At 36.2% G+C, this 24,224-nt stretch overlaps 1 protein-coding gene across 1 annotated transcript in view; it reads left to right on the forward strand.

Annotated features, from left to right (window-relative positions):
* CERT1 (ceramide transporter 1) overlaps positions 1 to 24,224 on the forward strand; it is a 155,765-nt gene that overhangs the window by 31,905 nt on the left and 99,636 nt on the right. The window contains exon 3 of the mRNA XM_043996787.1: positions 3,141 to 3,257. Coding sequence (XP_043852722.1) covers positions 3,141 to 3,257 — 117 coding nt within the window. The remainder of the gene's footprint in view (positions 1 to 3,140; positions 3,258 to 24,224) is intronic.

The raw sequence follows: 24,224 nt of genomic DNA on the forward strand, positions 1-24,224 counted from the left end.
AACTCAGGTCCTCCTGACTCCCGGGCCGGTGCTCTATCTACTGCGCCACCTAGCTGCCCCGCTCCTTGTCTATTCTAATTCCTTTAATTCCTTTTTCTTTTATTGCTATAGCTAACATTTCTAGCACAATATTAAATAATAGAGGTGATCGTGGACATCCCTGTTTTACCCCTGATCTTATCCCTGTTACATATAATGTTTGCTGATGGTTTTAGGTAGATACTGCTTATTATTTTAAGAAAAGCTCCACCTATTCCTATGCTCTCTAATGTTTTTAATAGGAATGAGTGTTGTATTTTGTCAAATGCTTTCTCTGCATCTGTTGAGATAATCATATGATTTTGGTTAGTTTGGTTATTGATGTGGTTGATTATATTAATAGTTTTTCTAATGTCAAACTAGCCTTGCATTCCTGGTATAAATCCCACCTGGTCATAGTGTATTATCCTGGTGATCACTTGCTGCAATCTCCTTTCTAATATTTTATTTAAGATTTTTGCATTGATATTCATTAGGGAAAGTGGTCTGTAATTTTATTTCTCTGTTTTGGCTCTGCCTGGTCTAGGTATCAACATCATATTTGTGTCATAAAAGGAGTTTGATAGAACTCCTTCACCTATTTCTCCAAATAGTTTGTATAGTATTAGAATTAATTGTTCTTTAAATGTTTGGTAGAATTCACTTGTAAACCCATCTGGTCCTGGAGATTTTTTCTTAGGGAGTTCATTAATGATTTGTTCGATTTCTTTTTCTGAAATGGGCCTATTTAAGGATTTTATTTCCTCTTTAGTTAACTTGGGCAATTTGTATTTTTGTAAATATTCATCCATTTCATTTAGATTGTCAAATTTATTGGCATACAATTGGGCGAAATAGCTCCATTGGTGGTGAAATCACCCCTTTCGTTTTTGATACTGGTAATTTGGTTTTCTTCTTTCTTTTTTTAAATCAAATTAACCAAAGGCTTATCTATTTTATTGTTTTTTCATAGAACCAGCTCTTAGTTTTATTGATTAATTCTATAGTTTTCTTGCTTTCAATTTTATTAATTTCTCCTTTCGTTATCAGGATGTCTAATTTAGTATTTAGTTGGGGATGTTTAATTTGTTCTTTTTCTAGCTTTTTTAGTTCCATGCCCAATTCATTGATCTCCTCTTTCTCTTTTTTATTCATGTAAGCATTTGGAGATATAAAATTTCCCCTAAGAACTGCTTTGGCTGCATCCCATAGATTTTGGTATGTTGTCTCATTATTGTCATTCTCTTGGGTGAAGTTATTGATTGTTTCTATGATTTGTTGTTTGACCCACTCATTCTTTAGAATGAGATTATTTAGTTTCCAATTAATTTTCAGTCTACATTTCCCTGGCTCTTTATTACATGTATTTTTTATTGCATCATGATCTGAGAAGGATGTATTTACAATTCTTCCTTTCTACATTTGACTATGAGGTTTTTGTGCCCTAATACATGGTCAATTTTTGAGTATGTGCCATGTACTGCTGAGAAGAAGGTATATTCATTTCTATCCCCATTCAGTTTTCTCCAGATGTCTATCATATCTAACTTTTCTAATATTCTATTTACCTCTTTAACTTCTTTCTTATTTATTTTGCAGTTAGGTTTATCTAATTCTGAGAGGGGAAGATTCAGATCCCCCGCTAGTATAGTTTTGCTATTTCCTCTCGTAACTTATTTAACTTCTCCCCTAAGAGTCTGGATACTATACCATTTGGTGCATACATGTTTAGTATTGATATTTCTTCATTATCTATAGTTCCTTTTAAGAAGATGTAGTTTCCTTATCTCTTTTAATTAGATCTAATTTTGCTTTTACTTGATTCATGATTTCTTGAAATATATTACCTGAGCTTTTCTAAAAGTCATAGTTTTTAGAAAGCTTGATGATTGTATGTTTTGTCTCTAGAGGCGCTGATTTCTGCTTGGTCTATTATACTTTTTAGAAATTCCATTTTTTTGACTGAGGTATGCCACTTTCTCTTTTAAGCTGCTCATTTTATATCTGTTTCATCTAGATATTCATGTAGTCCTTGTTGAAAAATCTGTTTTTTACTTCGAATCTTTTCTTGACAAAAAGTTTTATCCTCTGCTTTTGGAGGGTAGCTAAATATACAGTAGTTTTTGATACTGCTCAGTGTTTTCTTTGATCAGCTCATCTTTCCAGCTTTAATTCCCGAATTGTCAAGGTCAGGCTTTGCTCCCTTCTGGATTTTTGGATGAGGTGGGAGGTCAAAATCTAATAGGTCTTGCACAAGGTTTCCTGGGTTTCTGCTCTGACCTTTTTTCCCTTATCCCCCTACCCCCTAATCTTGGAGATTCAAAGAACTGGACCTTCTGAGCCTTCTGAATGTCTCTGGACAGATTAGAGACTTTTTGAGCTCTTGGGGCTTTCTGATTACCCTCCTAATTTCTTAGGGAAGGGATCTGCCCTTACCTCCCTTTTGGCTATTTTAGAGTCTTTCAGCCTAAAAGCATTTATGCTAGTAATGGGGGTGTGGGGAGCATGCCTGAGAAGGGGCTCTCCTATTGCCCTCAGGCTTCTAATTGATTTTTTTTATATGCAAATCCGGGGTGGAAGAAGTCACTTATAGTTTTTCATTGGACTTACTGCTCATTCATTATTTGGGCTTGTGGGAACTTCACTGTTTTGCTAGAATAGTTATGAGTTCTAGGCAGCCTGCCTCCTATTCAAGTAGTCATTTTGACAGGAAGTCTTTTTATTTCTATTAAAGATTTATTTTTAAATCATGTGATTATTTTTAACTACCTAATTTTGCAAATTTAGAATACTTTTTTATAAAACTAAGTTGGTATTATGCCTGTAGCAGAGTGAAACTAGATATGATTGTCAGTAGAACATCTATCTCAAAATATTATACTTGATGGTAGGTATTAACCCTGTTTTATAAATGGAGGTCAGTACATAGCAAAACAGTTAGTTGGTAGAAATTAGAGTTGAGTTTTTGTATTTTTCCATCCTTATTTAATGCCTTAAGAGTACTTAGCACAAATTATTTATGTTGGCATAAAAAATTTCAAATTAATGTTCTCATCGTAGTGTATAAAGCATAGTAATGCTTAATAAAATTTGATATTCACTATCTAATTTTTCCTCCACAGCCTCATGATTTTGATGAATGCCGATTTGATATTAGTGTAAATGATAGTGTCTGGTATCTTCGAGCTCAGGATCCAGATCATAGACAGCAATGGATAGATGCTATTGAGCAACACAAGGTATGAATCTTTATTGTTTTGTATTGGGAAAATTAATAATAGAGAAGGAAGAAGAATCCTCCTAACTTTAGAGAATGTTAGGTTAAGGAATTTGGGGGGGGGTGAAAATTAATGAAACAAGGTTACTGAGGGAAAAAACCATCCTCTTCTCAATAATTCTCAGGAACTCAACAGGGATGTGGCAAAGGTTCTTTATTTCCTTCTCATGAGAAGGAGGCACCCTAGTGTGCAGCTAGTGGGTATCAAGAAAGGGGGCTCTCAGGCCTTGTTTTATACCCTAGTCCCTAACGCCAATGGACCTTCCCCCTTTTCATCACTGGTCCAATTACTCAGGGGTTACAATCTATGCTCAAAAACTAGCTAATCGGAATGCAGTATTCCCACCCCTCTTCCTTGTATGGGCATAACTCAGGAGTGGACCTTATACTTCCTTATATAGACACAACTCTGGAGCCGACCTTATTGAGACCAGTGCTCCTTGAACCATGTGACCTTGCTAACCTGAGGGGGAGGAGGGGATCTGAGACCTTTGTCCTACAGACAGGTCAGGAGGAGTATGACTGGCTGTTATATCCACATTAAGAGGAGACAACTACCCATTTTCTCACAGTTACATTACTTGACACAATAGTTGTATGCCTAAAAACTTATGTGTAAACTTAATTTTTACAGTGAAAAGTTAAATTTTAAAATTCTAAACAGGGATGTCCATTATCACCCCTATTATTTAATATTGTCCTAGAAATGTTAGCTTTAGCAATCAGAGAAAAGAAAGGAATTAAAGGAATTAGAATAGGCAAGGAGGAAACAAAACTATCACTCTTTGCAGATGATATGATGGTATACTTAAGGAATCCTCAAGAATCAAGTCAAAAATTACTTGAAACAATTAACAACTTTAGCAAAGTAGCAGGATATAAAAAAAATCCACGTAAATCATCAGCATTTCTATACATGACCAACAAAGTCCAGCAGCAAGAGATAGAAAGAGAAATTCCATTTAAAGTAACGGTAGATAATATAAAATACTTGGGAGTCTACTTACCAAGACAAACCCAGGAACTCTACGAACATAACTACCAAACACTCTTCACACAAATCAAATCAGATCTAAATAATTGGAAAGATATCAATTGCTCACAGATAGGCAGAGCTAATATAGTAAAAATGACAATACTGCCTAAATTAATTTACTTATTCAGTGCCATACCAATCAGACTACCTAAAAATTATTTTGTACAGCTAGAAAAAATAATAACAAAATTCATCTGGAAAAACAAAAAATCAAGAATATCCAGGGAAATAATGAAAAAAAATTCACAGGAAGGTGGGTTAGCGGTACCAAACCTGGAGCTTTACTATAAAGCGGCAGTCATCAAAACTATCTGGTACTGGCTAAAAAATAGAGTGGTAGATCAATGGAATAGGCTAGGCTCAGGAAATGCAGTAGTAAATGACACTAGTAATGTAGTGTTTGATAAACCCAAAGACTCCAGCTTCTGGGATAGGAACTCAGTATTTGACAAAAACTGCTGGGAAAACTGGAAGATAGTATGGCAGAAATTAGGCATAGACCAACATCTTACACCTTATACTAAAATAAGGTCAAAATGGATACATGATTTAGATATGAGGTGATACCATAGGTAAATTAGGAGAGAAAGGAATAGTGTACCTATCAGATCTTTGGAAAGGAGAACAGTTTTTGACCAAACAAGAGATAGAGTATATTATAAAATGCAAAATGGATGATTTTGATTATATTAAATTAAAAAATTTTTGTACAAACAGAAGCAATGCATCCAAAATTGGAAGGGAGGCAGAAAACTGGGAAACAATTTTTGAGGCCAGTGCTTCTGATAAAGGCCTCATCTCTAAAATATATAGGGAATTAAATCAAATTTATAAGAATCCAAGTCATTCCCCAATTGAGAAATGGTCAAAGGATATGAACAGGCAGTTTTCTGATGAAGAAAACAAAGCTATCTATTCCCATATGAAAAAATGCTCTAAATCTCTAGTGATTAGAGAGATGCAAATTAAAACAACTCTGAGGTACCACCTGACACCTATCAGATTGGCTAAAATGACAAAAAAGGAAGATAATAAATGTTGGAGAGGCTGTGGGAAAATTGGAACACTAATGCATTGTTGGTGGAGCTGTGAGCTGATCCAACCATTCTGGAGAGCAATTTGGAATTATGCCCAAAGGTCAATAAAGCTGTGCATACCCTTTGACCCAGCAATTCCACTTTTAGGTCTTTTGCCCAAAGAAATCATGGAAGGGGGAAAGGGACCCACATGTACAAAAATATTTATAGCTGCTCTTTACGTGGTAGCAAGGAATTGGAAGTTGAGGGGGTGCCCATCAATTGGGGAATGGCTGGACAAGTTGTGGTATATGAATACAATGGAATACTATTGTGCTGTAAGAAATGATGAGCAGGAAGAGTTCAGAGAAACCTGGAGGGTCTTACGTGAGCTGATGATGAGTGAGATGAGCAGAACCAGAAGAACATTGTACACAGTATCATCAACATTGAGTGTTGACCTACTGTGATGGACTATATTCTTCTCACCAATGCAATGGTACAGAAGAGTTCCAGGGAACTCATGATAGAAGAGGATCTCCAAATCCAAGAAAAAAAAAGAAAGAAAGAACTGTGGAGTATAGATGCTGATTGAACCATATTATTTCTTTTGTTTTGGGTGCTGTTGTTTTTTTTTTCTATTTTGAGGTTTTGCATCACTGCTCTGATTTTTTTCTCTTGTAACAGGATTAATGCAGAAATAGGATTAATGTTATTATGTGTATATATATGTGTGTGTGTATATATCTATATCTATATGTATAGAGATATATAGATATAACCTATATGAGATTACCTGCTGTCTAGGGGTGGGGGGAGGGAGGGGAGGGAGGGAGAAAAATCTGAAATTGTAAAGCTTGTATAAACAAAAGTTGAGAACTATCTTTACATGTAACGGAAAAAATAAAATACCTTATACATTAAAAAAAAAAGATGAAGCAGAAAAAAAATTAAAAATTTTTTTTTAATTCTGGGAAATTGCTATGGTGAATTCTTGGTAAAGTTAACATTTATTTAGCAAAGCAAAGCAACATTTTGCTTCCTAATTATTCATCTTTGTTATGGGTATGTTTAGCGGGGAATCCATTCCTGTACTCAACTTAGAACTGGAACATAGAGCAAGAATGCTTAATCTATAATTGTCTTAAGCCAGGGGTTCTAAATCTTTTTACGTGTAATAGATCCCATTGGCAGTCTGTTGAAGCTTTTGGACTCCTTGGAGTAATGTCTTTAAATGCATAAAATGACAAAGGAAAACAATTACATTGAAATATAATTCTTGAAATAAAGTCCATGGACCTCAGCTTAAGAATCCCTTATCTAGGGATCATTTAGTAAATTTTTGTTAAGTTTGTGAATAACTTAATATCTGAAGCTGAAACCCAATCATTCAAGTACTAAGTTGCATCTCTGTGCCCAGTGCCATGGGAGGCATTAAAGATACAAGTGAAAATAATGAAACAATCCCTACTTTAGAGGAATTTACATTCTTATGATGGAAAATAAGTACATGTGAAAATATGTTCAGCATAAATATAAAGTGAGCAGATCCACATATATGTAGCAATATACATGGTAGTTGTAGACTCGGGGTAATAGTAATATAGGGGACTGGGAAACAAGCTGCATCTTAAAGAGAAAGCATTCTATGAGGTAGAGGTAAAGAAGGAGTACATTCCAAGAATGAGATGTGGCCAGGGCAAAGTTATAGAAATAGAAGTTGGATTTTTGGTTGAACACAGTGTGGGATGGGGAGAGAGTAAAACCCATGATGCTAGAAAGATAGGTTTGGGCAAGGTTGTGAAGCTAAAGAGTAATTAATTTCTATTGTATCTTAGAGGCAATTGGAAGCCACTGGAGTTTGAGTAAGGGAGTCATATGGTTTGCATGAAATAATCTTATACCAACATTCTTTCCCAAAAGTAGAATCTGGGCTTGAGAGGCCCAAAGTTGGACAGAACTAGCTCTGGAGTTTTAAAACTATGCTAATAACCCAAGAAAGAAAAGGTGTAATAATCCATGTTTCATTTTCTTTATTCATCTAATAACTAGAGGTAATAGGTTTATCATTTTTTCCAGTCAACTACCATGGATGATTTTGATGAGATTTTGATGAGACCACTTTGTGAGTGGTGCCTAGAAAGAATAGACATAGGAATCTGAGAAGAAAGTCATGGAGGGATAGCCGGGTAAAGAGATTACAATAAAGTATGGAACTGAAAGTCATTGGAAGTTGATATACATACATGTATAGAAACAACAATACAAGATGACTAAGGTCTCATGGGAATCTGTGGAGAAGCTGTAAAGCCAGAAAAGGATAGAAGAATGCAGGGAGAGACAGCTCTTAACTCTCTCTACTTCCCCCATGTTAAAGTTTAAATTCAATCTGGAGATTTCACTATGTTGAAACAGGTTTATTTCCATATCCTTAGAACAGTGCTTTCAAAGCCTTTTCATTGCTCTTAGATTAGGGAACTACTTCTCTTGAATAAAACGTTCATGACGTTACTGCTTCTTTAAACCCCCCTTAAGTTCAGTAAAACCAGAACGGAATTACAGCATGTTAGAAGAAATTTTCAGTTTTTTCCTACTTAATTTGATCTTTATCATATTTTTGCCTTTAGGGTCCACCTACTCAAATGCACTTTAAACAAGTTTTATTGATATCTTGGTTTTTATGTTCCACTCATTTCCTAATTTGTCCTTCCCAATCCCCTACTCAACCAGCATTCCTTTGGAGCAAAGATTTTTTAAAAGTTCAGCAAAAAAAAAATGGCATATAAACCATGTCTGACAGCATTTGCAATGTTCCACATCCAGATTCTTCTGTCTCAACAAAAAGGAAAGCTGCATTTTCTCATCTCTTAGTTATTATAGTAACACAGTGTTCAGGTTCTTTTTTAGTTCTTTTGGTTTACATTTGTAAAGTAAATGAGTGTATTGTTTTCCCAGTTCTGCTTATTTTATTCTGCATTACTTCATATAATTCTTCTCATGCCTCAATAGAATATAACCTCTTCGAAAGGAGAGGCTGTTTTATATTGTGTTGCCTAATTCCCTAGCCTAGCACATTGCCTGGCACATAGAAGATGCTTAGTAAATATTTGTTGATTGATGTTGCTCTGAATTTTTCCATATTCAACACTGCTTGTAGTGTAATAATATTTTAAAATCTCAGACTTTTATAGTTTAACTTCTTTCATTTTATATTCATGTTTTTGGAATGGTGCCCATTTTTCACAAATTTCTGGTGGAGCTAATTCAATTTATCATACATTAAGTGCCCAGCATGTACAAGGCACTCTGCTCAATACTGAGGATACAGAGACAAAATTTTAAAATTTCTTTGCTTCTAAGGTGACTACATTATTGATTTGTAGATTATATTCTCTAGCATAAGTAAACAAAATTCTCAGTAGGAACTTTTCTTGTGTAATTATTGATACTTCTTCCTATAATGTTGCTTTCATGGATTCCCACTTATATAGAACCTGCTGACTGGGAATTCTAAAGGGCCCTGGCCTTGGTTCTTTGTTCTTTTGCAGTACCAGGATTTTTGCCCCCTAGGCTCATATGTATCTGCCCATACTTAAACTTTACCTTCATTTAGAATATGCACTTTCTATTAACCCCAAAGGTAGAATCTTGAGAGTAATTTTTTGATTAATATCCCTTCCCATAATTATATTCTATGAAGTTCTGCCACTTTCCCCATCTATTTGAATCTCTCCCCCATCCTTCAGCCTTAGTTCTAGTCCTCATTATATTCTTCCTCAGTTGTTATCATTTCAGTACTCCCTATCCTATTAACAACAGCTCTTGAGGATTTTGCCCCCAAATTATCTCCTGTTGCTTTTTTATTTAGTTATACTCCATTTCTTTTTTTGTTTGTTTTTTAAAGATTGTTATGGGGCAGCTAGGTGGCGCAGTGGATAGAGCACCTGCCCTGGATTCAGGAGGACCTGAGTTCAAGTCTGGCCTCAGACACTTAACACTTACTAGCTGTGTGACCCTGGACAAGTCACTTAACCCCAATTGCCTCACCAATAAACAAACAAATAAATATATAAAAGATTGTTTAAAAGGGGGAGATTGTAAGGTTAGTTAGTTACCAGTCATATCTAGTAAAACACTTTTGTTGGCTCTCCAAGATTTTGTTAGGTCTATGTGGTAACACTACAAAACAGGTGAGCTGTTCTAGGATGGCTCTTGATATTTCCTTAGTTACAAATAACTGCTCTCCTTTGTGCTTTTTCCCCCTTCTTCTGTTGCTTTGATCATGCCTCTTTACTCAATGTATTCACTTGTACTTTGATTCCAAAACAAACCCTCCTATTATAGTCTTTCCTTTTGTGCATGCTGCTTTACGTCCTTAGGTAGGAGGGCATGTCTCCTTTGGCAGAAGAACTGCATCCCCTAGAAGGCTGAACAAGTGTTCAGTGTGAGGAACCTGTAAAGAGGTGTGGTGAAGTGCTGGGAAACTCTTCTGATAACCAAGACAAAGGGGAGTCATAAGAGAGAAGAGAGGGATTAGCAGAAATAGTCTCAATTCTCTCTACAATATGCAGTTGTGATAGCACTGTCACATGCTGCAGTGAGAGGTACTTAACCTCATGGCAGGATCAAAATGTTACATCCTTAGAGGTCTAGGGGATCTTAGAAGAAGACTATGTTTTTGTTTCTTTGTTTTTAAATCTAGTTACATGTAGAGATCATTTTCAACATTTGTTTTTATAAGATTTCTAGTTGCAAATTTTTCTCCCTGTCCCCTCCCCAAGACAGCAAGCAATCTGATATAGATTATATATGTACAATGACATTAAAAATATTTCTGCATTAGTCATGTTTTGAAAGAAGAATCAAAACAAAAGGGAAAAGCCTCAAAAAAGAAAAACAAAAAAAAGTAGAAATAGTATGGTTCAATCTGCATTCAGATTCCACAGTTCTTTTTTCTGGATGTGGAGAGCATTTTCCTCCATGAATCCTTTGGATTTGTCTTGGATCATTATATTGCTGAGAAGAGCTAAGTCTATCACAGTTGATCATCATACAATGTTGCTGTCACAGTGTACTATGTTCTCCTGATTCTGTTCACCTCACTCAGCATCAGGTCATGCAAATCTCTCTAGGTTTTTCTGAAATCTGCCTGCTCATCATTTCTTTTACAGCACAATAGTATTCCATTACATTCATATACCACAACTTGTTTAGCCATTCCCTAATTGATGGGCATCCTCTCAATTTCCAATTCTTTGCCACCACAAAAAAAGAGCAGCTATGAATATTTTTGTACATGTGGAATAAAGATCTAATAGTGGTATTACTTGGTCAAAGGGTATGTACAGTTTTATAGCCCTTTGGGCATAGTTCCAAATTGCTCTCCAGAATGGTTGGATCAGTTCAAAGCTGGAGGAAGACTGTTGAGAAGCTGGTGCTCCTAAGTTTTGCTCTTGCTGACAGGTAACACCAGAATTATGAGTCTGACTCTGGGCTGTTTTGCTTCTGTTAGGTTAGAATTAATGGGAACATGCTGATGTTCCTGGGTGACATTTGGAGTGAAATGGGTGCCAGAAATGTTGCTTATTTTGTCTTTGATTTACCTTACTTTACCTTGTTTCATTAAATACAATTTCCTGATGTCATATGAGATGATACACTGATAGAGTTTGAGTTAAAGGTTTCAATTCATGCTGACCCAAAACAGCATGAACTTGGGAAGGTATAGTTCAGGATTTGTCACTTTTTGGGGGGGCAGGGGGAAAAGAAGGAAAAGTGCTTAAGTAGTGTCTCTGCTATACTTGTTTGAGTTGTATAGCATTTCAAAAGATATGCTCTTTACTCTGCTCTTTCAGATCCTTTAATCTTACATCTTATTTATTCTCTTTGACTTACTGACAGAAAATTCATGATTTTTTTCCTGAAACTCCTATCTCATAAAAGGCATAGAACAGCCTATGAGCTTGTGCCTAGGACTCACACTGTGATCTCCTTCTGCTGTGGTCTACCAGCATTCCTTACCCCTCCCTACCCGCTTCACACTGGTAACAAGCAGCAGTCACTAATGCTGCCAGCCTCCTGGGGTAGGGAGTATGGTGCCTTTTGCCTGGGGTGACCTCAAGGTTAAAGACCCCACCCCCACCCCCGTGCAGCAGTGACTGTGGGATACCTTCCCTTACTCTACCCCCAACCTTATGAAAAGTGGTAATGAGTCCAGCCAGAGAAAAAAGGAACAAGGGCCATGGGGCATAGGGCCAATATGTGTGGCTAAAGGAAAAGGCAACTGGAATCCAACTAGAGCCAGTTCTTTCTGTTCCCTCAGAAACTACTTAGAACAGCAACCCAAGTCAGGGAAGCATAGATATCCATTGTGGGAGAGTTCTAAGTTCTACAGTCCACCCCCAGAGTTGTGCCCATTGTCAAAGGGAAAGGAATCAAAAGGTGAGGAACCATGGGAATATAAGCAAAAAAAAAAATCCAAAACCTAAAATCCTAAAGATTTCAAGAGGAAGAAAACTCAGTTAAAACCCAGAGCACAAGCATATAAATCAAGAGTATCCTTAAAGTTAGAAAAAAGGATTATTACTAAGTTTTGAAAGAGAATACAGAGCTCTCAACAAAGAGAAGGTAAAGTGAACCAGTGCTTCATGAAACAGAGCCCTGTGGAATCCCAAGAAAGCATGGTACAAGAATAAGAAATACAAGAGTGGTTCAAAAAGAAAGCGAAATCCACAAAAGAACAGTGGGGATCATACTCTGGATTTCACTGGAACTAATGTCAGAATTTGTAGCCCTCAAAGCTGAAGTTTTAAAATGAATTAGCAGATTAAGAGAAAAAAATGTTATCTGCTATGGAAAGTTTTTCAAAGATGCAAAGGAGAGAGCATCAGATTTGGAACACACACAAAAATACTGACATAGAGAAGAGTCTGATATAGAAGAGAAGCAAAAATACTCCCCCCAAAACGACAAAACCAGCATTACAAGAACACATGATCTAACAGTTCCAGTAACAGTAGATCTTGCAGTCAGGAGAGAGAGACTTTCAAATATAAAAGATAGGAAATTCAAATACCAGAAAACTATTCTGCACCCACTATGCAGATAATACAAAATAAAAACTAGAACAGAAATAAGATTACTTAAAACATTTGTGTAATAGCACAGAGGAAAGAGGTTCTTATAATAAATGTTTTCTTTGTGGAGTCTATTTAAATCTGTTTATTTTAATTCTGTCAACCATTAGTAATGTTTATAAGTTCTTTATTAAAATTAAGAAATAACACCACTGAATATTTTTAACATTTTTTTGGATTTAAGGAAAGTAATAATTTTATTGTCTTAGGTATTTTGAGGAACAAATAATGTGAGGTTGGGGTAGGTAGGAGTGAGAAGAATATGTAAAAATCCCCAAACTAAAAACTTAGACAAGTGTACACAGGTCATATTATTTACCATCTCTATCACTGCTACTACTCCTGTTAAATTTTGTTAACAAAACCTTAATTCTTTAATGTCTTCAAGGCTGTTTTGTAAGTATTGTTTGTAGGATTAGTTTATGATATGATATGGCAACTAGTATTGGAATCTTTTATAAGTCTAGTGCTAATTCTATATATGTGTGTGTGTGTGTGTGTGTGTATATTCACCACAAATATCTTAAAAGCCAAGATACTTAATTTTTTCCCAATAATTTAAATTATTATTTGGGGGGGGTGCAGGCAGTGAGGGTTAAGTGACTTGCCCAAGGACACATAGCTAGTTAAATGTCAAGTGTTTGAAGCCAGATTTGAACTCAGGTCCTCCTGAATCCAGGGCCAGTGCTTTATCCACTGCACCAACTAGCTTCCCCCTAATAATTTTTTCAATAATTTAAAACTACTTGGTTAATATATATATATATTTCCCTAATTACATGTAAAGACAGTTTTTAATTTTGAGTTCCACATTTTCTCTTTCCCTCCTTTCCTTCCCCTTCCCTAAGACAATAAGCAATTAGATAGTTTATACATGTTCAATAATGCAAAACTTATTACCATATTAGTCATGTTGTGAAAGAAGACACAGACTTGGAAAAAACATGAAATAAAGGACAGAAAATGAAAATAAGTTTGCTTCAATCTGCACTCAGACACCATAAGTTCTTTGTCTGGAGGTGGATATGTCTTGGATCATTGTATTGCTGAGATTACCCAAGTCCTTCACAGTTGCCCATCTTGCAATATTGCTATTACTCTGTCTAGTACTAGTTTTGACTAAGCAGTTTGCTTTTACTAAGAAAAATAACTAAAATTCCAACCTGAAGACTTGGTTGGAACCAAGTAATTTTAGATTATTGAAAAAAAATTAAGTATCTTGGCTTTTAAGATATTTGTGGTGAAAAATCAATCAACAAGTATTTATTAAGCATTATTAATATATGATAGGTACTCTGGTATGCTGGAGATAGAAATATAAAAATGATGGCCTCTGCTCAAGAAATTTACATTTTATTGGGGCAGTAAGCATGTACAGATGAGGAAATAAAGGAGAAAGACAAAATAAACTGATGAGAGGAGAAGGATACTAATAACTTGAATAATCAGGAAAGTCTTCTGTAAAGAGGTGGCACCTGAACTAGTTTCCTTTAATAAAGTAAGGGGTTCCAGTGACATTCCTCTTAATCCCTTGAATAAATCCTGAAATTCTAGTGGTCATAAAACACTTGGATTCTCCTCCATATTTGCTTACTAAGTACAATTGATAATTTTAACACATTTGGATTAATTCAGGGATTTATGTAACATGAGAACAAGAGTAATTAATTACCAACTTGAAGCATCAGATTGTACAGATTTCTACCTCCAAGTAAAGGTTATGAAGATCTTTAATTTTCTCTTAAGTATCCTATCAAAGGGTTTTATACAAGGCTGCTTGGAAAATGTGGAGGGGCAACTAGCTGGTCCAGTGGATAGTGTAATGGGCCTGGAGTTCAAATGCATCCTCAGACACTAGCTGGGCAACCCTGGGCAAATCATTTAACCCTCTTTGCCTTGGTTTCCTCATCTGTAAAGTGAGTGGAAGAAGGAAACGGCAAATCACTCCAGTAGCTTTGCCCAGAAAACCCCAAATGGGGTCAAAAAGAGATGGTCACACCTGAAATGACTAAACAACAGCAATTTGAAAAATGGGATATAGTAAATTATTAAAAAGACTGAGTTATTGACCCATCTAAATGTTGCCAAGGGCCTTTGATCTCTTCTAAAGCTTGTTTGCTGTTGTCCTTAACCTTTTTTAGAACATGAACAGCTTTGTAGTCCCATTTTTTAGAGATACTTTTGATTTTGAGGCAGATACTAAAGGCTTCCATTTCTTCATTTGACTCAAGCCCATTAGGTCTGCCTGTTTCTAAGGAAAACTGTTACTAAATGGTTTTGCGGCTGAATTTAGCTGTTATTCCTTAACAGGTTTTAAATGTCAGTTATATAAAATCACACTGACTCTGTTTTGCCAGCTTTGATCACCTACAGTTTTGGCAAATTCCATAACAGCTATGCAGAGATTCTTTGTATGCCTGTCTATTTTACATACAATTAATGCTTAAATTTAATTTTGTATTATGAATACTTGTTTGTCAGTTAAGATGGTATAACTTTTTTGTGTGAATAGTTAGACCCAGGTACTTTGTTAAGTACTTTTAACATAGTAGGCTTAATTTCTCCCTTAAAGAAAATAATACTGATATTGCTCAACCATTCTGAAAAATTTAGTATTAAAATTTGCTATATTTTGGAAGGAAGTGATTGTATACAATAACTAAGGAGTCTGACGGGATTGTTATATTGCTTCTAAGGCATCCTTCCACCTAATTAATTATAAAATGTATACCCATGTGTAGAATAGGGGACAAAATTTTTTAAAATACCTTGGTAGGTCGGATGAATTCACTTATCTTTATACTGATGATTCTGAGATCTACTTACCCAGGCCAACCTCTCACCTAATCTCCAGACTTAAAATTCCTACTGCCTTTTGGACATCTTGAATTGGGTGTCCCATAGACATCTTAAATTCAACATGTCCAAAACTGAACTTATCTTTCTCTTCTAGGCCCTACCCTCTTCCTATCTTTTTGTTCTTTCTTTCTTTCTTTCTTTCTTTTTTTTTTTTGCTGGGCAATGAGGGTTAAGTGACTTGCCCAGGGTCACACAGCTGGTGTCAAGTGTCTGAGACTGGATTTGAACTCAGCTCCTCCTGAATCCAAGGCCAATGCAACCCCCTCTCTCTGACAATGCCACCATTCTGGTATAGGCCCTCATTACATCATGCCTGAACTAGTCGATCTTCCCTGACTCCAGTTTCTCCTTTTTTAAGTCCATCCTCCAATCAGGTGTCAAATTAATCTTCCTAAACCACAGGTTTGATCATATAACCCTCTCCATAATCTCCACATTAAACTCCAGGATGAAATATAAAATCTTGTTTAATGTCCAAAGATCTTCATAACTGAATCCCCCCCTACCTTTCCAATCTCCTTTTTTTTTTAGGTGAGGCAGTTGGGGTTAAGTGACTTGCCTAGGGTCACACAGCTAGTAAGTGTTAAGTGTCTGAGACCGGATTTGAACTCAGGTCCTCCTGACTCCAGGGCCGGTGCTCTATCCACTGTGCCACCTAGCTGCACCTCCAATCTCCTTATAACTCACTCATCTACATGAACTCTGAAGTCCAGTGACACTGGTGTTCTTTCCCCCCTTCACATAAGACACTCTATCTCTTAACTCTAGCTTTTTCACTGGCTCTTCGCCATGCCTGGAATTTTCTCCCTCCTCATCTCTACCTTTTAGGTTCCCTGACTTATTCACATCTCAGATAAAGTTGTACCTTCTGCAGTAATCCTTTCACAGTCTTCTTAAATCTGTTTTATTATTATTTTCTTAAATAAAAGTATTTTATTATTTTCCAGTTACATATAAGGATAGTTTTCAACATTTGTTTTCATAGGATTTTTAGTTCCAAATTTTTGTCCCACCTTCCCTTCCCTCCCTCCTCCCCAAGACAGAAAGCAGTATAATATGGGTTATATGTATACATATTTCTGTATTAGTCATCTTGTGAAAGAAGAATCAGAGCACAAGGGGAAAACCTCGAAAAAGAAGGAAAATAAACTGTCCAAAAATAGAAACAGTATCATTCAATCTGCATTCATAATCCACAGTTCTTTTTTCTGGCTGTTGAGAGCATTTTCTATCATGAGTTCTTTGAAACTGTTTTGGATCATTGCACTGCTGAGAAGAACCAAGTCCATCACCATTGTTCATCACACAAAGTTGTTACTGTGTACAATGTTCTCCTGGTTCTGCTTATCTCACTCAGCATCAGTTCATGTAAGTCCTTCCAGGTTTCTCTGAACTACTGCTGCTCATCATTTCTTACAGCACAATAGTATTTTATTACAATCATATACCACAAATTGTTTAGCCATTCCCGTATTGATGGGCACTCCCTCTATTTCCAGTTCTTTGCCACCACAAAGAGAGCTGCTATAAATATTTTTGTACATGTGGGTCTTTTCCCTCTTCTATGATCTCTTTGGGATACAGACCTAGCAGTGGTACCACTGGGTCAAAGGGTATGAACAGTTCCAAAGCCCTTTGGGCATGGTTCCAATTTGCTCTCCAGAATGGTTGAATCAGTTCACAGCTCCACCAACAATGCCTTATGTTCCATTTTTTCCACAGCTTCTCCAACGTTTATTATTTTCCTTTTTTTGTCATATTAGCCAATCTGATAGGTGTCAGGTGGTACCTCAGAGTTGTTTTAATTTGCATTTCTCTAATCAATAGTGATTTACAGGGCAGCTAGATGGCGAAGTGGATAGAGCACCGGCCCTGGAGTCAGGAGTACCTGAGTTCAAATCTGGCCTCAGACACTTAACACACACTTACTAGCTGTGTAACCCTGGGCAAGTCACTTAACCCCAATTGCCTCACCAAAAAATAAATTAATTAATTAATTAAATAGTGATTTAGAGCATTTTTTCATGTGGCAATAGATAGTTTTTATTTCTTCATCAGAAAACTGCCTGTTCATATCCTTTGACCATTTCTCAGTTGGGGAATGACTTACATTCTTATAAATTTGATGTAGTTCCCCATATATATATATATATATTTAGAAATGAGGCCTTTATCAGAAATACTGGCTGCACAAATTGTTTCCCAGTTTTCTGCCTCCCATCTAATCTTGGATGCATTGCTTCTGTTTGTACAAAAACTTTTTTTTTTTTAAGTGAGGTAATTGGGGTTAAGTGACTTGCCCAGGGTCACACAGCTAGTAAGTGTTAAGTGTCTGAGGCCAGATTTGAACTCAGGTACTCCTGACTCCAGGGCCAGTGCTCTATCCACTGTGCCATCCAGCTGCTCCTATACAAAACCTTTTTAATTTAATGTAATCAAAGTCTTTCCATCTTACCTTTCAGAATATTCTCTATTTCTTGTTTGTACATAAATTGTTTTCCTCTCCATAGATCTGAGAGGTAAACTATTCCTTCCTCTCCTAATTTATCTATGGTATCACCCTTTATATCTAAATTTTGAACCCATTTTGACCTTATTTTTGTATAAGGTATAAGATGTTGGTCTGTGCCTAGTTTCTGCTATACTATCTTCCACTTTTCCCAGCAGTTTTTGTCAAGTGTTCCTAAATCTTAATGACTTTCTTCTATTGATTATCTCCAGTTTCTTCTATATGTTATTTGTCTATAATTGTTTTCATGTTGTTTCCTTCATTAGACTATGAACTTTTGGAAAACAGAGATTATCTTTTCCCGTTACTTATATCCCTAGGACTTAGCATAGGTACTTAATAACTGCTTGTTTGCTTGGTTGCAAGGGCTGGGTTCTGAAATAATTTAATCAGTAGTATTATGAGCAAGTCAGAGTCAAGGTGAATGAAGTCTAGACTGACTACAAGGAGGAGCTAAGATAACTGAAATCTTGGGGATGCAATCTGAGAGACTCATCCCCCTACCTGCTGCCACCATCACAGGACATCCTGGGGTGATGAGGAATGGGGAAGCACCCCTTACCTACAATGAAAGTGAAAACCAGTATGCCTGGAGGGACAAAGAGGCCTTCCCACATTCCTTGTGAGGTTCTTCCTGGACTTGTTCCACCTGCCTTTTTTCCAAGACCAAGACTCTTTCCAATTTCTTCCTGCCTTTTCCTTGGCCCAATGGCTAAATTTTAGCATTAGAATTATTATCTCTAGAAATCTCATCAGTAGGTATTGTAGAAGAATTTTCTTCACCTTTATTCTTATTCCTAACCTTTAGCTGTTGAGATTAAGACTGTATTGAATTCATTTTTTTTTAAATCAAAGCTCTAAAACATAGACATCTTATCACCAATGACTATTTTTGACTGCTTTTGCTAGATAATTGTTAGAAATCTATTTCCTACTACAACGCATTTTTTAAAAGATTCTCAAGTGCTAAATAGGTAGTTCTATCTTAGTAGTAACATTCTTTTTTTATATTTTATTTTATTTTTTTAATTAATAAAGTATTTTTTTCCCATTACATGTAAAGATAGTTCTCAACTTTTGTTTATACAAGCTTTCCAATTTCAGATTTTTCTCCCTCCCCATGACAGCAGGTAATCTGATATAGGTTATATATATATATATGTGTGTGTGTGTGTGTGTGTGTGTATATATATATATATGTATGTATGTATGTATGTGTATGTATATATGTATACATACATACATATAATAACATTAAACATATTTCTGCATTAGTCATGTTATAAGAGAAAAATCAGAGCAATGATGAAAAACCTCAAAATAGAAAAACAACAGCACCAAAAACAAAAGAAATAGTATGGTTCATTCAGCATCTATACTCCACAGTTCTTTTTTTTTTTTTCCTGGATTTGGAGATCCTCTTCTATCATGAGTTCCCTGGAACTCTTCTGTACCATTGCATTGGTGAGAAGAATATAGTCCATCACAGTAGATCAACACTCAATGTTGATGATACTGTGTACAATGTTCTTCTGGTTCTGCTCATCTCACTCATCATCAGCCCATGCAAGACCCTCCAGGTTTCTCTGAATTCCTCCTGCTCATCATTTTTTACAGCACAATAGTATTCCATTGTATTCACATACCACAACTTGTCTAGCCATTCCCCAATTGATGGGCATCCCCTCAACTTCCAATTCCTTGCCACTACATAAAGAGCAGATATAAATATTTTTGTACATGTGGGTCCCTTTCCCCTTTCCATGATTTCTTTGGGAAAAAGACTCAACAGTGGTATTGCTGGGTCAAAGGGTATGTACAACTTTATTGCCCTTTGGGCATAATTCCAAATTGCTCTCCAGAATGGTTGGATCAGTTCACAGCTCCACCAGCAACAGTAGCAACATTCTTAATAATATTAACATTTAGAAGACTGCTGTAAGGTTTGCAAAGGACTTTACATATATATTATTTGATCCTCACAACAACCATGTAAGGTAGATGGCTATCATTCTGATTTTACTGATCAGGAATCAGAAGCACCTAAAATTTAAATGACTTCTCCAGGACCACACAGCCACTAAGAGTCTAAAGCAGAGTTTGAACTTGTCTTCCTGACTTCAGGTCCAGCCTCCTATCCATTACTTTACTTCACAGATTTCTTTTAACTGCTTTCTGTAATGAGCCATAAATGACCTCTGATGTTTGTTTTTATGTCTGGAAGCTAGTGGGTTGTTATGGATTCACAGTTGGGTAGCTATTTGGTTTTTGAAGGAAAGAAATAATCCCCATAGAAATGAATCATTACTGATAAATCATAAAGTGGAATTGTACTGTAACAAAGTAGCACTTTTGGAAAAGGAAGCGTGTTGGCTTATGGGATAAAAAGGTCTTCAGATTTAGGAAGCAAGTTGGGAAAAATGGGCAAGTAGAGGATTAAAAAAACAGAGGATAAATAACAAATTTTATGAATTAGAAATTATTGTTTGTTTCAAATTTCAGTGTCTCAGTACGAAGGTAGACCTACTACTTTATTGGTATAGAGAATTCCCATTGAGAACATGTTCCTGTGAAAATCAGTGACTGTTGTGTAACTTATAGTCTTGGTGAGTCAGTTGGACACTAAAAGGGTTAAATGACTTGCCCAGTGTCACAGAGCCATGTGTGTCAGAGGCAGGACAGGAAACCAGGTTTTCCAGATTCCAAGACCACTTCTCTGTCAATTGTACCACAGTGACTCAGGGTACCTGGATTTATTTCCCACCAGTAACATTTGTTGGTTGTGTGATCATGGGCAAGTTGTTAACCAATCTCCTAGAGCCTGGTTTTTTTTTGTTTTTTTTTTATGGGGCAATGGGGTTAAGTGACTTGCCGAGGGTCACACAGCTAGTAAGTGTCAAGTGTCTGAGGCCGGATTTGAACTCAGGAACTCCTGAATCCAGGGCCGGTGCTTTATCCACTATACCACCTAGCTGCCCCAGAGCCTGTTTTTTGATCTCTCAAATAGACATAGTAATAATTTATAGTTCAAGGCCTGAATTACAATCTTGAACAAGTATCATAGTCTTGTTGTCAGGAAAACATTTTGCAAACCTTAAAGGGCTATATATAAGTGTAAGTTGTAATCTCATTGGTATGTATTTTTCCCTCAGTGATAGATTGCTACTCCTACATACTTTTGACTTTTTGTGTGGTTTCTGTTTGTCACCATTCAAAGTACCAAAGGTCTTATAAGTCTTAGGTTTTAAAAACTATAACCTATGGTTTTTTATTAAAGTTCTAGGTTGAAACAAATTGGTCTCAATCATTTCCCTGCCCCACTTTTAATATTATAAGCCAAACACAAACAAAAATGACCATTTTCCTGTACAAAAAAGAAAATGCAAAGGTAGTTTTAATCTCTCCTACATATAACTTCCTTTTAAAGTATATTTCAAATTTAACAAAGTAGTTCCAACACTGCCCTGCTTTTCCATGTTTGCTTCAGAGCTTTTTAGTGCTCTCTTTGTATTTTTTAATGAGCGCTTCTTTTTTCCCTTCCTTTTTTATTATTTCACTGTCACTAGCTCTCCTTGTAATAAATAAGTATAGTCACAAGAAACAAATTCATGCATTAGTCCTGCTTGAAAATGTATATCATCCTGTGAAATTAATCTATCACATTTCTGCCGTGAAGTAGTAGGAAGCATGTTTTATCATCGGTGTTGAGGAATCTTTCAGTTATTTTCCTTTGAAATATTATAATTATTGCATAAATTACTTTCTTCATTCTGTTTATTTTACTTCATACTAGGCTTCCCAGGTTTTTTTGAATCTCCTTTTAGTCATTTCTTAAGACACATTTAACATTCCATTACATTTTATATTATATATCATTTGTTTAACCATTCCCCACCTGATAGGCACACACTTTGTTTTCTCTTCTTTCTCTCTCTCTCTCTCTCCCCTTCCCTCCCTCCCTCCCTCCCTCCCTCTCCCCAACAACAAAAAAAAGTACTATTATGAATATTTTCACATATGGTTCCTTTCCCTCTTTGTTCTCCTGTTGTGTAAACTTAGTAGTGGTATCTGTCAAGTATAGTCATATTAATAATAATAAGTATCATTTATGTATTACTTTAAGGTTTCTAAAGTACATTACATATGTTATCACTTTTTAGCCTCACAAAACAACACTTGGTGGAAGGTGCTATTATTTTTCTCCGTTTTACAGATGAAGAAACTGAAGCTGAAAGCTGTTTAGATGATTTGCCCTGGGTCACATCTAGTGTAGGATTTGAACTCTAGGCTTCCTGACCCTAAGTCCAGCATTTTATCCATTGTACCACCCAGTTGCATTCAAATCACTCTGAGACATTTATTAAGCACCTATTATGTGCCAAGTTTTGTGCTAAGCAATAGAGAGGACAGAAGACAATCTGTATCCTCAAGGAGCTTACAGTTTAATGAGGAAAGACAACACATGAGGAAAGACAACACATAACAAAGAAATTGAAAAGAAGGACAGTGAGCAGGATCATGAAGTCTAGAGGAATGCAGCCAGGTAGGAAATGAAGAAGTGGTTACCCTGGGTACTTTCCTTAAATGAGGATCTGGAAGGAGCTTTCCACCAACCACCTTTTCAATAATTCCTAATTTACTGTCTTTATGGGTATTCCTTTTAGCATTTTATGGGTATTCCAAATAGCATTCCTTTTAGAATATTTGATTTTCTTCACAGCTCTCCCAGTAGTACATTGATATATGTTTCCTCCCACAAACCCCTTCAGGTTCAGCCTTGAAGGCTTCTCTATAGTTCTAGTTCTCATTTTGCTCCCACACAAAAGTCTCCCTGGAAACATCTGAATTTGATGAATTTCTACTTTTCCATAGAGATAATAAAGTCTTCTATAAACATCAAACAAAGCATGGAACATGGACCAAGTTTTGTTTGCAATTTATATTCATTTAAAAAATTTTAATAACACCTTTGTTTCCTAATACATAACTCTCATCTCCTCTACCCAAAAAGTCATTCTCTGGAAACAAAGTATGAAAAAATAGGAGGAACAGGTAGACGACAGGCCAAACTAACCAATATGTTAACTAAGTGTGGCATCATATTGTGAGGGCCAAAATTTTATATACAGAGCGTTATTTGGGTGATGCCTTAGTATTGGGGTCCCAGAAATAATGAGGGACCTTTTAGGTTCACCCTCCCCTCTGAACTGCCCTTTTTAGATATTTCTCCCAAGCCAATAAGAAAGGAGCCTTTAAGCTTTAATTCACAAAAGGATCAGATTTTATTACTTGGGAATTAATTAAACAACAATGGTAAAACTGATAAGGAAATAGGAAAAAAAAGAAATACAGATAAACACTCTTAACTCTAAACTTAACCTATGCAATCCCCAGATCGTTTCCAATTAAGCTAGTTCAAAGGAATTTAGGGTTTTCTGTAATAAACTCACCAAAACCCGGACAGTCTACAGTTGCTTGCACCACTGGGAAAGCAGACACCAGAGAGAGAGAGAGAGCGCGTTCCGGAAGTCCCTCCGCTTCTCTTCAGGGGGGCGTTCAATCTTTCCTCCCCCAAAAGGGGAGGTCCTTCAAAAACTGCCTATGGAGAGCTCTCCTTCTGACCTTGGTAGTGTATATAACTTCAGGATGGGCCAGGTGTGGCCCCTCCCAAATGAGTCAGCTAAAAACTGCAATAATAATTTTATCACAAATAATTTTTACCACAATATGTTATGTTGTATATCAGTAGTACCACCTATCTTGAGGGGGGAAAGTGGGTAGGAACATTTTTTTCATCTCTTCTTATAACTGTATCATTACATTATAACATCATGTATGTTAGATGTCCTCTTATGATTATAATAATACAAAAAACTTGGTTATTATTCCACAGTATTGAGTTTTGTTATTGTTCTTTGTATTTATTTGGTTGTAATTATCATACGTAAATTTTTCTGATTATATTTCACTTTACATCTTCATATTCATCATTTCTTATAGTGCAGTAATAATCCACTGTATTCATATAGCACAGTTTTTTCATTCCTCATTTGAGGGACACCTACTGTGTTTCTAATTCTTTGGTACTACAAAAAGTTCTGCTGTAAATATTTTTGTGTATATGAGGCTTTTCTTTCTATCTTTTGACTTCCTTGGTGTATATACCTAGCACTGGTATCTCAGGATTAAAAAATAGTCACTAATGGTTGGAACTATTCACAGCTCCATCAAAAATATAGAGTGCCAGGGGGCAGCTAGGTGGTGTAATGGATAAAACACTGGCCCTGGATTCAGGAGGATCTGAGTTCAAATCTGGCCTCGGACACTTGAAGCTTACTAGCTGTATGACCCTGAGCAAGTCACTTAACCCTCA

This window comes from Dromiciops gliroides, chromosome 1 (assembly GCF_019393635.1).
Source record: "Dromiciops gliroides isolate mDroGli1 chromosome 1, mDroGli1.pri, whole genome shotgun sequence".
Lineage (NCBI taxonomy): Eukaryota > Metazoa > Chordata > Mammalia > Microbiotheria > Microbiotheriidae > Dromiciops > Dromiciops gliroides.